General features: G+C 53.4%; 2 protein-coding genes across 6 annotated transcripts in view; one reads left to right on the top strand and one right to left on the bottom strand.

The window, feature by feature from the left end:
• Positions 1 to 4,473, top strand: part of Sdcbp2 (syndecan binding protein 2) — a 22,573-nt gene extending 18,100 nt beyond the window's left edge. For 2 of the 3 annotated variants that reach the window (XM_027421545.2, XM_035446490.1), the window contains 3 exons: positions 20 to 191; positions 1,917 to 2,008; positions 2,267 to 2,774. In XM_027421545.2, the coding sequence (XP_027277346.1) occupies positions 20 to 191; positions 1,917 to 2,008; positions 2,267 to 2,321 (319 nt within the window). In that variant the 3' untranslated portion in view covers positions 2,322 to 2,774. Of the gene's footprint in view, positions 1 to 19; positions 192 to 1,916; positions 2,009 to 2,266; positions 2,775 to 4,286 lie in introns of those variants that run through there. The other variant, XR_003486487.2, reaches the window with a different exon arrangement.
• Snph (syntaphilin) overlaps positions 3,311 to 14,865 on the bottom strand; it is a 25,181-nt gene continuing 13,626 nt past the window's right edge. For 2 of the 3 annotated variants that reach the window (XM_027421541.1, XM_027421538.2), the window contains 3 exons: positions 14,339 to 14,446; positions 11,211 to 11,360; positions 3,311 to 7,334 (listed from right to left, as the gene is read on the bottom strand). In XM_027421541.1, coding sequence (XP_027277342.1) covers positions 6,167 to 7,334; positions 11,211 to 11,360; positions 14,339 to 14,446 — 1,426 coding nt within the window. In that variant the 3' untranslated portion in view covers positions 3,311 to 6,166. The remainder of the gene's footprint in view (positions 7,335 to 11,210; positions 11,361 to 14,338; positions 14,447 to 14,865) is intronic. The other variant, XM_027421542.1, reaches the window with a different exon arrangement.

The following is a 14,865-nucleotide window of genomic DNA, read 5'->3' as shown; positions in this document are numbered from 1 at the left end:
TACTGTCACTCTCTACCAGGCCGTTCCAGCGGACTGTCACTATGCACAAGGACAGCTCAGGCCAAGTTGGCTTTTTCATCAAGAAGGGGAAGATTGTATCTGTGGTAAAGGGAAGCTCTGCAGCCCGTAACGGGCTTCTCACTAACCACTACGTGTGTGAGGTGAACGGACAGAACGTCATTGGGCTAAAGGTAGGCACTGTGGAGATGGTAGGGGTGGGGCGGCTCCTGTCTGCATAGGCTGTAGAACCTGCCAGAGCCTCAACATGCCCATCCTAAGGTAGATGGGGGCTTCAGTAGGACTGTGTGGAGCTATGAGCAGTGTCACTCGGAATGAGTAGGTGCCCAATAAGAATCCACTATAGATACTAACACGCAAGATGGGCCAGCAGGTACCCTAATGTGTGAGGACCTGGGCTCACTGGTGGCTGCTGGCCACAAGGACACCTCCTCCTCTGTGTGGCATTTCTCTTTGGATGCTGATCACATTCAGTAATGGGGATTTCCTTTAGAAAACGGTGATGTGGACATCCATTTCTGGCCTTGGCTTATTCAGGGAAGGCAGGTGAATTCTATCTTTACAATGCAAGAAGGTATACCCGGCTTTAGGCTGGTGCTGTAGATGTGGGAAGAGAGGTGTCTTCTGGGAAGGGGCAGTAATGAGCTGTGGTCTGAGACTTGAACAAGTGAGAGCGACCAGTCCTGATTCATGCCACTACAGTGGGAGTGCCTCTCCAGCAGGTGGTGCTCATGGGGCAGGTGGTGGCATCTCACTCCACAGTGGGCCATGTGTCTGCTTCCTTGTCCCTGGCAGTCTCCCTTCACCTTTCATGGAGACTTGTTCTGGTGGCTGTACTATTGTGGCCAGGGAGTTCTATGTCTGAGATCCCTCCTGGTGAGCCTGCTCCCAGTACTCTGTGATCAAGCCTACCAGGCAAAAGGCCATCACCGTCAACGCTTGAAAGGCTGAGTGCAATAATGCCACTCCTGAGCAGCTAGGAGTGGCTTCTTTGAAAAGATAACAGTCAGCCAGGTGGTGGTGGTGCACTCCTTTAATCCCAGCACTCGGGAGGTAGAGGCAGGCAGATCTTTGTGAGTTCAAGACCATACTGGTCTACAAGAAAAGATAACAGTCCATTTGTAATTCTGAGTGTAGCCATGCTCGGATGTGGGTCTCACATACTGCACAGGTGGTCCAAGGTATCACTGTGAACTTATAGGTTCCTCTACCTAGCCATGGTACCATGAGACCCTCAGGTACTAGGTATAGTTATGCTTTTTGAGGTCAGTTATCTATCAGAGTTTGTGGCCATCGCTAGTCTTATGGGGCATCTCTTCCACTTAGTTGTTCCATCTATTCTGGAACAACTATAAAAGCACAGAACCAGATTTTGTATGTATGCAAAATGATGGTCACCAGGACCTGAGCAGGGGCCAGAGGCTCATTACCACAACTGTAGTCGATAGACTGGTGGACACTGTTTCCATGGAGATTGTCTGTTGTCCTCTTCCTAGTCAGCGAGGTGTGGGAGAGGATCCATGTGGCTGGCTCAGGCTGGTGAGCCACCAGGAGCCTGAGGACACAGGTGGACCCAGTGTCTCCCACAGGAGCCCACATGTAACTGGGGCCAGCAAAGTTGGCTGAGGCTGGAGAATCACATTTGGGGGGCAGTGCTGTAAGGCCCACATGGCTAGCCTTCAAGAATGGGAGGCCAGTGCCATGTTCCTGTGACCCTGCCAATTCTCAAATAAGAGGAACGATACCCCACCTGAGATGTCCAGGGTCCCAGGCAGCCAGATGCTGTGGGCAGGTGTGAGGTGTACGTGGTGTCCTCTCACATGAGCCATGCTGAGCAACCTGTCAGGGCAGTGCTATTCCCATTCCTCCAAATGACCAACCACTTTCCCCCTCTTCAGGACAAAAAGATTACAGAGATCCTGACCACCGCTGGAAACGTCATCACACTGACCCTCATCCCCACTGTGATCTATGAGCATATGGTCAAAAAGTAAGGCTACTACCCCGACCTCTGCTCTCTGCTTCCTCTCCATTCCTATGCTCTGGCAGCCTCGGTGCTGACCCAGGGCACAGGTCTGCTCTGCTCTGTCTTTGACTCTTCTTCAGTTCATGGTGGCTAGTGGCGTCTCATGACTTGAAATCCTCAGAGGTGGGGGCTGAATGCAGCCCTCGTGGGTGCACAGGTTGGGATGGGGATGAAGGAAGAACAGCTGCCAGTTTCGGCCACTGTCATTGTTGCCCTGTCTAGGTTGTCCCCGCTGCTGCTTCACCACACCATGGACCACTCCATCCCAGACATCTGAAGTCACAGGGCAGCCCAGGCCTCCTGCCATCCTGCAGCGAACTCGGCAATCCTCAGATGACAGGTTGCAGCTGGCTTGCTGCTTGGGTCTGGGTATTGCAGGGGTGTGTTCCAGGTGGATGCATATTGAATGAGTGTGTCATGGCTGTTTTCAGGCTTCCTTGGGTCCTGACTCCTAGCTATGTATGCTGAGGTATGGGTGGGACTCGAGCACTTGGTGCTCTGTACCCTAGATGCTGGGCACTTAGGCAGAATAGCAGAATGTCACCAAGTGCAGCTGGGTCCCTTTGCAGACTTTTGCTTCCTGACTTGACGGAGGAATTCCCGTGTATTCTTTGTCTTCATCGATCTTTGTCACGGGTTGTGCATAGATTACTTGTATAACCCTTTCCTGTCTGTAGGTTACTTGTAACCCTTTACTGTCTTTTGAATAAAGAGTGGATTTTAAACACAACCCCTTCTATGAAAATTCCTAGAAATTCCAGAATCCTGGGTCCTATGACATTCCAGGGTTGCTTTTGCTTTTCGACAACCATCAGGCCAAGGCCTTATCTGTGTGCCCTTCTGAGAGCAGTGATCTGTTTCTATGTTGTGGGATGCTTGCCAGTCTGTCATAGGGATGTTGGCACTGAGGAACATGTGGCAGGGATAGTTGAGGACACCCTCTACTGGCTTGAGGACCCTTGCCTGAGTGGTTATGGCTGTTTTTGTAGCTATGGAATGGGCCAAAGAAGCCATTTCAGGACTGCTGGGAAGAACTGGAATATTCTTCCAGTGCTGGGCAGGATGTGATCTGGGATCAGAGTGGGGATTCTAGATCCCGTGCCTGATCCCAGATGGGCAGAGAGGCCCCACCCTACGCAGCAAGGCCTGGTGGGGCTGAGCCAGCCAATAGTTGGTTCCATCTTTGTTGGGTGCCATGGTGAGTTTTTCAGCCACCCCAACACACTTAGAGAAATGACACGGTACAAAGACACCAGGCTGAGGGGCTGTGTGTGTGTTCATGCTTTAATTCAGGGCTGTCTGCTACAGGCACAACTCTGTCTGAACAAAAAGACAAAGGAGACCGAGAGTCAAAACCCCTTCCCATGGCCCCCCTCCTGTGTCTCCTGAAGTTTCTGCCAAGGGAATAGCCTAATGTGAGAGTGTATGATGGCCTGTTTGTGTTGTCATCTAGTTCAGAGGGGCTTCGAGTTCCCTGGGTGGAGGCCCCTCAATAAATAGCCTTTGGCCCTAGAGCCTGGGATCTGCTGTCCGATGCCTGTGAAGATGGAAAGGGTTCTTAGTGAAAAGCTCTGTATGCTAGCTGCTTGAGACATTGGTCATGAACTCTGCTCGAGGCTGCCTCTGTTCAGAAGTCCTCACTGAGCCCTGACAGAGGGCTCCAGAACTAAGAAGCCACTACTGCAAGCCACTGTGCTCCCAGGGCTCAGTAGCTATAGAAGGTAGTTCCTGGGGACACTTCCTCAAGACCTTGTCAGCTCTGACTGGAGGCAGGGGAAAGGGGCACCCTACACATTTCTGCTCCAGGAGCCAAGGGCAAGAGGGCAAATCGCAGCCTATGGGGAGTGGCCAACTGGAAGAAAATGGGGGAGCTTTGGGAATGAGCATCTAAAGGGGAGCCTAGCCCAGTCCCACCTCGCTCTCAATCCCCTTCTCCAGATATGGAACCAGCAGGCTGCTGAAGTGTCTACTTCCAAGCCCACTTTGTGGGGTTGCACAGACATTGCAACTCCCTTGTACAGGCATGGGACTCTGGGCTCATTTACACTTAGGAGCAGGGCCTGTACCCCGGCCTGCAGGGATCCAGGGTCATCCAAGGGCTGGGTAATGTCCTGCTCATTCCACTGGCAAGGAGCCAGAGCCCTTCTGATAGGCAGAACTCACAAAAGAGGACCTCTGCTGTAGGCGAGGCAGGGCTAGGGTCAGCGCGGGTGATGGTCAGTTTCACTTACTGTCTCTACAGACCTGGATGCTTCACAATGGCTTCTCCAGCAGCAGGAACAGAGTGGACCATAGTCCTAGCCCTGCCCAAGTCCACCAAAACACGAGACACAACAAGAAGGCCCAGACAGCAAGACATGGAACAGAGGGGATGCAAAGTTGGACTAAATGCCAGTGGTGAAAAATATATGGATTTTTATGTTGTCAAATATAGTTCATACATTTATTTTCTCAGCAGAGCTTCAGCTGTTGCTAAGGAGACATATGGAGCTCCATGAGTGCACAGCACAAGGAGGCTCGGTCCGTGGCCAGTCCTGGCTTGGCTTTGGATCAGTTCTATCCCCTGTCTCCATGGCACCACCCCAGTGTCCTATGGGGCAGCCCCAGCGAGGCCTCAGGCATTTGGGTTTGGTTCAGCTGGGGTAGGGGTGCTCCACCAAGGATGGCTGGTCTGAGGCCCCAGCCAAGGTGAGAGAGTTTTGGAGGCACAAAGCGCATGGCAGAGGGCTCTTGCCCTGATGGCTAGGCTGGCTGCCCACTCGCGGTGCATGCAGGTGCCCTTGGGGAGGGCACAGAGTGGAGGGGCAGAACTCATGAGTCAAGTAGTGGTCACTGGGGCAACAGTGAGGGCCAGCGACCTCAGCAGAGAACCAGAGAGGCTCCTATGTCAGAGTGAGATGCAGGCTTCTACCAACTCCTGGGTGTGGGCCACTCAGGTAGGTATGGCCTCTCTGGGAAGAAAAGGGAAGTGAGTATCAGGGCGTCTTCCCAGGCTGACTGGACCAGGAGCAGTCCAGGCAGGCTCCCACTGCCTGGCCATGCCCCTGCTTAGGAAGCACACCCAGGGGACCCTGTTTTGGCATGGATAGGCAGATGCTGTGGCTTCAGGACACCATCTGGAGATTCCTCCAGATGGCTACCTTCCTCTGGAGACAACTGGGTCAGAGATTCAGAAGCCCTCATCCCAGAAAGTAAACAGCCTGGGGGTTCTGGGATGGGCAGGAAACCAAGACCCTAGGGGAACTTGAGTGCAAACATAGGGTCTGAGGTCAAAGGGCCTGGGGCAAATGGCCTCTGACTTCCCAACTTGCTGAGGCACCTCTAGGCTACAGATGAGATGAACTCATCTCAGAAGGTAAAGGGCCCCTAGCGCTGCTGGCCTTGCCTTCTCTGTGCTAGCGGATTCACCCAATGGAAGCTGGGGTTTGGGGTAAGGGCTCCCTCCCAATCCCATGGTTAGTGTGTCAGGAGTAGTGAGGGGCATTGGACAGCTAGTGACGATCTCACACACCCAGAAGCCAAGAGGAAAACAGACTGTGAGGGCCTGGAGGACAGACAGACAGAGACATAGAACCTACCCTGCTCTCTACGCCTCCTGCCTGAGCTGATCATTCCAGCTGCATCCCACGGCAAGGGAGGAGGAGAGGATGGAGTTGTCAGTGGGACCTGGGCAGTGGTACCCTGCTTGGAGTGGTTCTCTGCATTTTGGGTCCTGGCTGTCTCCATCTGAGGAGGTAATACTGGTCCAGGAGCCTGGGAGAGGGCAAGGGGTTGCCTGGGAGAGAAGACATGGAGTGTGCTGGGTGTTGGGAAGGATGGTGCAAGGGAAAGGAAGATCCCCAGATCAACACAGCCAGAGACTTTCTGAGCAGGGCCTGCCTTGTCTGAAGTCTGGGGGGCCAGAGGGGAAACTCTTAGCAGTTTCTCCCGCTCTACCTTCAACTTTTTCTCTCGAAGCTTTGGAATGCCTTTCTGAATCCCTGATACTATTAACATCTGGGGTGGGGGATGCTATTTCAGACCTGAAAGTAAATAAGAGGATGGCCATGGGGATCTGACAGGGGCAGTAAATGGCATCCTACAATCAGTGGTCAGGCTGCCAGAAGTGGAGGGCTGGTAGCCTCAGAGCTGGGAGCCATCTGCTGCGCTGGAGCTTGGCTGGCTCAGTGAGCGGCAGCTGATCCTACGGATGGAGTGCAAGGCCACCGTGCAGCAGCCCCGCAGCAGGGAGCTGATATTGTAAATGGGCTGGCCCTGGCGCCTCTGGGAGCGGCAGAGCCAGGCCACTGTTGGCACAGCTGGCACCACCACAGCCAGCAGATCCACAATGTAGTGACGGCTCCAGTAACTCTTGGGTTGCTTTTCAGTGGCAGCTGCCTCCTCCTCCTCTTCCACAGGACACACCACACTCACTGGTAGCCCTGGGTTGGAGTTGGATGCAGGCTGATGTGTAGCTGGCCCACAGGTGATGGACTCTGGGGCCTCAGGCTCGTCACTTACTGTCACCACCACTGCTGAGTTGGGGTCTCTGGGCCCTGAGAGGTGGGGATCCAGCGCTGAGTGCCTGTCCTTGGGGACTGTCCCACACACCTGAGCCTGGCCTACTTTCTCCAGGATGGTGTCCAGGTCAGGCTGGTACTGCACGAAGTCTGTCTGGATGGCTCGCTCCTGCATGCAGCTGGCTTGCACACCAGCCTCCATGCCACACAGCAGCTTCTCATAGGTGTTGCTGGCAGGGAATCGGGGGCCCAGATTGAAGGAGCTGTGCAATGAGGCTTCCTCAAGGCCACAGTCCACTCCTGATGACAGCAGGCTACTGGCTTCCAGGGCGTCCGTCCGACTCAGTGTGTCGTCAGCAGCCACAAATCCACTGTCAGCTCCATCCTCAGCAGAGGTGCTGGAGGGATCCCCTGGTTGGCGGTCACCACAGACAGCTGGGTCACTCAGCTTGGTGTAGGTGGAGCTTCGGGTGAGGGAGCGTGCAGGGGACCCACCAGCCGACTCCCCAGTTCCTTCCTCCTTGGCTATTCCGTTCTGGGCTACCTCCATGCTGTGCAGCAGTGTCTCTAGCTTCTTGTTCTGGATATTGATGTCCACAAAGTACTTCTGCAGCCCCTTGTCCTTGTCAATCAGGTTGTTCTTGACAGTGTCGATGACCTGCTTGAGCTGCCTGATCTCCTTGCGGGCCTCTTTCAGAGCCAGCTGGGCTTCCACACGGTGGCACTCCTCTTCAATCCAGTCCTCCTGCATGCGGGACAGCTGAGTCTTCAGGTCATCAATCTCTGTGTCCCTGTGAGCAAAAGAAACACGCTTGCTCTATAGCTGTCCCCCTGACCTATCACTGCTGTTGTGGAAAACAAGGGGCTGCCACCAAACACAGATGGTCTCAGAGTGGGGTGGCTCAAGGCTAGAGACAAAAGTAGGATTTAAAGCCTCTTCTTCCTTTCATCCCACAGGGAGGAGAAAGGGTGGGTGGAGCCAGGGGCCAAGACAGGAGAGGCTCCCTTGAGAGGGAGAAGAAATGGCAGTAGGAGCCACATCCCCATCTCACCACTAAGTCAAGCCCTTCTTCATACCATCCCCTCCAGAAGCGACTACACAGACCCTTAATTGATGAGCCCACTGCTATGAAAATGTAATAAACTCTTAATGCAAAGCAGCAAACATGAGAGAGGGATATGGTTTCCTTCTGAAGCAGCCTGTGTTCTAGGTGGAGAGACATTTGTCCCCAGACCCCCCAGGGACAGGATGGTGACATGAGAGAAATGACAGCCTTTGGTGTTGGTGGGGGAGCTGATGATTTTACAGCGTTCCTCTTGCAGAAAGCCCAGAAGTGAAATAGGTTGGAGGAGGGTGAGGAGGACTGGGTGGCTCTCTTGTACCATGCTAGAAGTCTCTTTGTATTGACCGTCAAGAGGAGAGGCCAAAGAGATGGATGAAAAATGCAGTTACCAAGGGAAGGGCTGTGCCAGCAAGTGGAACAGCCTCAAGACTTCCACCCAGAGATGCTACGGCCTTTCAAGTCCCCGAGTTACAGATGGACCTGAGTGCTGAAGAGGGAGGTGGTTAGTGAACCGTGCCACAGTGACTAAAGGGAAAATCAGGTGAGACCCAGTGGACACTAGTCAGTGTTAAGCAGTGGGAAAGGAGGACACTCAGGGAGGCTTAGCATCCTGTTCAGGCATTCTTCAGGACCTTCTTAGCGATGAGATCCACGTCAACATCTCAGCTGGAAGCCTGGCTTATTGGAATAAACTACCAATGGCATGGCTGTCACCAGATAGTTTCTGAGCCTAGCAGAGTGACTGTACCACATAGGGAACCACAGATTTTCCAAAGTTAGATTGGAAATGCCACCGTGGAATAGGCTCCAGAGGCCAAGCAATGTCCTCTAGGAGGGTCTGACCACTCAACACAGTAATATTCTGCAGTGGGCTCGGGGAGGACAGTGAACTTGAGCTACCTGAGTGGCATGGGTAGGTGACAGGCATGGGGTCCTTGATCTCTCGACTCTTCCTCAGGGTTGGGCATCTCCACTTCCCACTGGTGCTTGCCCTGGGAGTGTGGGGGCAGCGTCCACAAGCACAGAGGGGTTTGTCGAAGCACATGCTTGCTGAGAACTAGAAGGCAGGCTAGCACAGGAAGTATGGATATTAAATAATACCCAGAGGGCATGAGGGGAAAGGCACTATGCCAAGGACAGGCCTGCTGCAGGGCCTTTCAAGGGTAACAGAGTGGTTGGGGACGAGGGGGCATTTTGCCAAACACAAGAAGATGGCCTACATGCCACTGCTGGCTGGCCCAGAGAAGCAGCTGGAGATGGGCTGCTGGCTCCTTGTGGACATCAGTGCCAAAGGACAGTCAGACCCTGAGCATCCCTAGGAAGAGGACAGGAACCAAAAAAGGAAAGCTTAGTTCAAGGATAGTTGAGCCCACTGACCGCCCTGACCTCTGAAACCACAACACACCCAGGCAGGCCTGGTAGAGGCTGGTCACGCATGCTCTACTATTACATGTCCAGAGATTGATAAAGACAGAAAGACCGATGGATGCCAGGATGATTGGAGACTATGGGGAGTGACTGCTAATGGGAACAGAGTAGTAAAAAAAGGTATCAGAGCATAGAAAGTGTAGGAGTGACCAATCAATGACTGGCCCAGCTTGAGACCCATACCATGAGAGGGAGCTCACCCCCGAGGGCCAGGCCCCAGAGGCAGAATACCCCAGAGCCTAGGATAGAACCAATCTTGTTTGTTAAAAAAATAGTCAATGAAATGATTCCTAATGATATTCTGCCATACTCATAGACTGGTGCTCAATTGTCATCAGAGAAGCTTCACCCAGCAACTGATGGGAACAGATGCAGAGACCCATAACTAAATATTAGGCAGAGCTTGGAGAATCCTGAGGAAGAGGAGGAAGGATTGTAGGAGCCAGTGGGGCACAAGAAAACCCACAGAATCTACTAACCTGGGCTCATAGAGGCACAGAGATGGAACCAACAACCAGGGAGCCTGCACGGGACTGGCATTGGCCCTCTGCATATGTTACAAACTGTATAATTTGGTCTTCTTGTGGGACCCCTCACAGTGGGAGCAGGAGCTGTCTCTGATTCTGTTGCCTGCTTTTGGGACCCTTTCCTCCTACTGGATTGCCTCATCCAGCCTTAATAGAAGCAGAGATCTTAGACTCACTGTAACTTGATATACCATGGGAGGCCTGTCCTTTTCTGAAGAGAAAGGAGGAGTAGGAGTGGATTGGTGGAGGGAAGAGGGGAAGTGGCGGGAGGGACTGGGAGTAGGGAGGGGAAACTTTGGTTGGGATGTAAAAACAAGAGTATCAGATTGTGGTAATTGTGACAATTCTGTGACACACTACACACCATCCAGTGGTTACTTTAGATGATAGGCCAGTTCTCCACACCATCCAGCGGTTGCTTTAGATAGGCCAGTTCTATACACCATCCAGCGGTTGCTTTAGATGATAGGCCAGTTCTACATACTGACCAGTGGTTGCTTTAGACAGGCCGATTCTACATACTGACCAGCGGTTGCTTTAGATAGGCCAGTTCTACATACTGACCAGCGGTTGCTTTAGATAGGCCAGTTCTACATACTGACCAGTGGTTGCTTTAGATGGGCCAGTTCTACACACCATCCAGCGGTTGCTTTAGATGATAGGCCAGTTCTACATACTGACCAGCGGTTGCTTTAGACAGGCCGATTCTACATACTGACCAGCGGTTGCTTTAGACAAGCCGATTCTGTGGCATGTAGAATAACTTTGGGTGGATACAAAAGCTGCTGTGGAAGCAAAGAGAAGGCACAGTGGGGATGCCTGCCCTGAGCTCTAGTGTCTCCCACAGCTTGGTCCAGCTCAGAACAGACACAGTTCAGAGGAGGCTGGTGAAGGTGATCCAAGGTGGGCAAGCCCACCCTAACATAGTTTTCCTTGTTTGTTGTGACAGGGCCTCACTATGCATTCCAGGCTGTCCTCAAACTTACAATCCTTCCTCAGCCTAAGTGCTGGGGTGGCACACACCTGTGCTATAGTGTGAAGTGTGACTTTTGAAGATGAAACCTCCAGGAGGGGCAGCACAAGTGTCCACAAGGACTTGAGCGTGTGCACAGATGGACACAGCTCCTGGGAGACCCCCCAGGCTGAGCAGGGCCTCAGCCACAGCCTCTCCTGACCTTGTATCATCTACAGGAAGGAAGCAGACAAGGAGGAAGGCTTCTGGGCCTGGTCTGATGGGCTGAGATCCCTGTGTCTCATTGTGTAGATGCAGGGGAGGGTTAAAGGCCTGTTTCTCACTCGCTAGGGACACAGAAGCCAGAGAGACACTGGTTCAGCTCCCTGGGAAGACAGGATTCAGGGGGAGAAGCCGCCATCAAAAGGAGGTGCAGGGCTATGGTCAGGAGAGAATGGCAGCAGGAAAGTGACTGACTGTCCTTAAAGGGACTCTTTCCCACTGGCCCCAAGCACCTGCCTAAAGTGGTCAAGGGGTGTTGGGGGCTGGAGCCTCTACAGATGGGCCCACATGAGGCTTTGCTGAGAGGAGAGTTAGTAGAGGGCAGCTTGCAAGGCCCATTCCTGCTTCTTCCCAGGGGATACCCTGGCTCTGCTGAGATTAGAGCTGGTTGGTATTCCCTTGGCTGCCACTTACCGGTCCTGGAGCCGGTCCTGTGTGTCCTTGAGCCGGGCCTTCAGGTGCCGGATGCAAACTTCCTTCTGCTGCAGTGGAGTCAGGTACTGCTCTGGGGTGGGGGGTTTGATGCCATGGTTGTCACTGCAGAGTGTATACTTCATGGAGCGCCTGCAAGGGTGTGTCCGTCAGAGGTGGGGGATGAAGAGGGCAGGGCGAGTACCCAGCTGGGCCAGGGAGCGCCTAACTATCTTCAAGCTCAGCCTGTGCCATCAGCCCTCCTGGGGGCTGGGGACATGGCACAAACACAGCCAGCCTTCTGTGAGGTGAGTTTTAATGAAGCTCTTCTGAGGGAAGAGTTGGTTAGGGGGCTGGAGACACCTCTGCTTAGGGAAGAGGGGATCTCTCATGAGGCTTGTGTGTGCTCAGCGCCTTGTGACACCCTGTGTGGCTCCTCACAGCAGCAGTGGGTGAAGGGACACCTTTGTCCTACAAACACACACACACACACTTCAGAGAGGGTGGCTCAACCAGCCTCCATGCGGTCTGTGTGCTTCCTCAGCCCAGGCTGCCTGTCTTCAACAGAGAATGTGAGAGTGGGGAGCAAGGGCCTGGAGGATAAGGACTCACCTGCAGAGAAGGTGGCATCTTCCTGGGAGGGAGACACTCTCCTCCCTGCAGCTGAAAGCCTATCTAGCCCAGGGATAGGAATGGGGAGCACAGACACAGGTGTGAGGTCATGGCTGTCTCTGCAGCAGGTACCCTGATGTACTCTCTCCACCCACCTTCGGCAACACACAGGTTTCCATTGCATGTGCACACTGGGAGGCCTGGCCACTCCCCCCCCCCCAGTAAATTCATGGTGTCTTGAGCCATGTGCACCTGCATGTCCCCATGGGTGCACATACACCATTTTCATGTTGCCTTCATAGGCAATTGTCTGGTCCAGGAAACCACGCTAATGCACCCACACTCTGGGACATGTGTGAGCACACATGTGGACACTTGCTAGGTGTGTCAGTTAGCAGCAGGCCCTGGGTAGCAGCTGGCTGGATGCCTTCTGCAACTGATCCAGTATGTTATACCATACCACTGGGGAGGAGCCTCCACCTAGAGGGCCATGGAGGCCAGGGTGGAGGGCTGGCCAAGGCTTTCCTAGGAAGGAGAACACCCTGATTCTACAACAGACTATGGTTCAGATGGTTCCACCCACAGCTTCTTGGCTGCAGGATCTGTTCTTAAAACCCTTGCTTGGGTCTTGGTTTCAAACCCTGGGGGGTGTTCCCACACAATGGAGACTGGGGCCTGCAGCTCTATCACTCTGCTGCTCCAGAGGCTAGGGACACTAGCCTCAGCATAGACACTTCCCAGAGCTGGAAAAGATAGGTCCTGTGGAAGCCCATTGTGGAAGTAGCCAGGTTCAGGGCAGATTTAAAGTTTCATGGAAGCTGTGTAATGTTTACTGTAAACTGTAAAGTGTTAGGGAGAAGGTGGATGGGAAGCCAGATCACACAGCTTCTCTTCCACCTTGCTAGGGGCAAGCGGTGGCATAGTGGGTGCCTGGGCTTTCATACTCTCCTCTACGATCTCCTCAGAGGAGAAGAAGCCATACGGCATCTCCCATTCAGACCTGTATCTGTCCTGCTCTGCAAGGGGTTTGGCAGGAGGACACACCCCTGTGATAAGTGAAGAGCGCTCAGCCTGGCATTGAGGCACGGGGTGGAAAAGGCAATGTTAAGGGAAATGGGGGGCTTTGAATGTTCTCATCTGCTTTCATAGACATTATCTCAAGATAACATTTGATACATGTTTATAGTCACGAGTAGCACACCCCTCCAGTGTGTGTGACATATTAAAAAGAGAAACATATGATGATCCATGTTAGCAGAGTCAGCCTGGCTGCAGTGAAGCCCTTAGGTAGTATTGTCCTGCCCCGCTCCAGGCGTGGCAGGCCTCCTTTTGGGCAATAGGAGTTCTTCACGGGTGTTCAGTTCAGTTTGAAGTTTGGGACTGCCCCAGAGGCTTTGGATGGGAGATGTGTTATACAACTGTTACTAATAGCAAAGTCTGGGTGCTTCCAATTCTATGCCTTTCAAGACCTAAATCGGTTAGAAGCCAGAAGGGTCCTGCATGCGACTGTTACCAACCATCCACCCCTTGGTGGAAAAACCCGAGATCTATGCCTTTAATAGCTCTGGACATCACTGAATAACAGAAGATATCTCCGCTGAGAGGAGCGAGACATGGCTTGCAGGGAGGAGCTCGACTGTGCCCTCAAACCTTACTGTGGCCCAGGACACACAGGCGGTGGGCAGAGCAATTCACTGACATCTCTGGGTTATCTCCATTTTATGGAAAAGAAAAGATTAAGCCTCAGAGACAGGAAATCTGCAGCTGCCCGAAACCCTCCAGGGCCCACTTGTATCCCAGCACCCAGGAAATAGGATGCCACATCAGCACCCTGATTCTAATATCCTGGTCTTCAAGGACCCTCAGCCCTTCTTTACCTGCCCTCCAGTGTGACCCTGTATTTCATGCCTCCGTCTCCTGTGCCTGGACCATGACTTAGCATATGCCACATCCGTAGCGCATCACCACCCGCGTCACTCAAAATGCCCCATGTCCACCTTGCTTTTTCCTCTTTGTTTGGGGTGGCATCATTGGGAGGAAAACACTAATCCTCTATGAATTAACTGGATAGGTTGCTAGTAAGTCATATGACCCAGTTCTAACCAATGAAGTCCAGGCAGAATTCCACATAGAAAGTGTCCCTTCTCAGAGCAACCAACGCGGGGGGGGGGGGGGGCGGGAGGGGTGGCTATCTTCTTCCTTGCTGACCGGATGGCTGGTAGCACAGGAGCCATCTTGGGATAATTAGGACAAAAGGTGTTCACATGGATGGTGACCAGGAATAGGTAAGACCTGTGATGCTTCAGGTGTTGCCTGTCTCTGGCCCTGGCATCTCATCACACGAGCTCATGTACAAATTACAGACAGGAACCAAAGCTAGGGGAGAGACATGACCTGTTCTAGGCCCCAGTCAGAAAGAATGCTGGAGCTGGGATGGGCAGAACATGGTGCTGTCCCCCCATCTCCTGGGCACCAGGTTCCCAGGCAGCCAGGCTTGGCTGGGAGGAGGAGCCGGTTACCTCGGTGTGGGGCTGCTGTCACTGCCCTTGCAGGAGCCAGAGTTGCTGCTGCTGCTGAGGGAAGAGGTGCCGTAGGCGTCCCGCACACTCACAGGTGGAGAAGTGCGCCTGGAGGCGGGGAGAAGAGGCAGCTGCTCATTCTGGCTGGCGGGCAGCTGCGGGCACTGGGCGAACACAGCCAGGCCGCTACGGCCTAAAGTGCCCCCACTTCAGGTTCATCACGGGAAGAAAGGCAATGGGGAGGGGGACACACACAGACAAGGGCGACAGAACAGACAGTGGAAATCAAGATAGAAACCGGAAGGTGGCTGACCCTCCTAGCTCCCCAGGGTCAAGAACAGAGGCTAGACAGGGCTGTGGACAAATGGTGGGCCCCAGGGTCTCTCAGCCCAGGGAAGGCTATCCATGCATGAACTGAAACAGAGGGGAGTAGAATGGGGCAGACAGGAGGTGACTGGAGGAGGGACCCACAGAGTGACAGTCAAAGGGAGACTACTGCAGGGATAGTGATGGCAGAGCTGGTGCTG

The sequence above is a fragment of the Cricetulus griseus genome, chromosome 6, assembly GCF_003668045.3.
Source record: "Cricetulus griseus strain 17A/GY chromosome 6, alternate assembly CriGri-PICRH-1.0, whole genome shotgun sequence".
Classification (NCBI taxonomy): Eukaryota; Metazoa; Chordata; class Mammalia; order Rodentia; family Cricetidae; genus Cricetulus; species Cricetulus griseus.
This window is presented reverse-complemented; position numbering and strand designations above follow the sequence as displayed.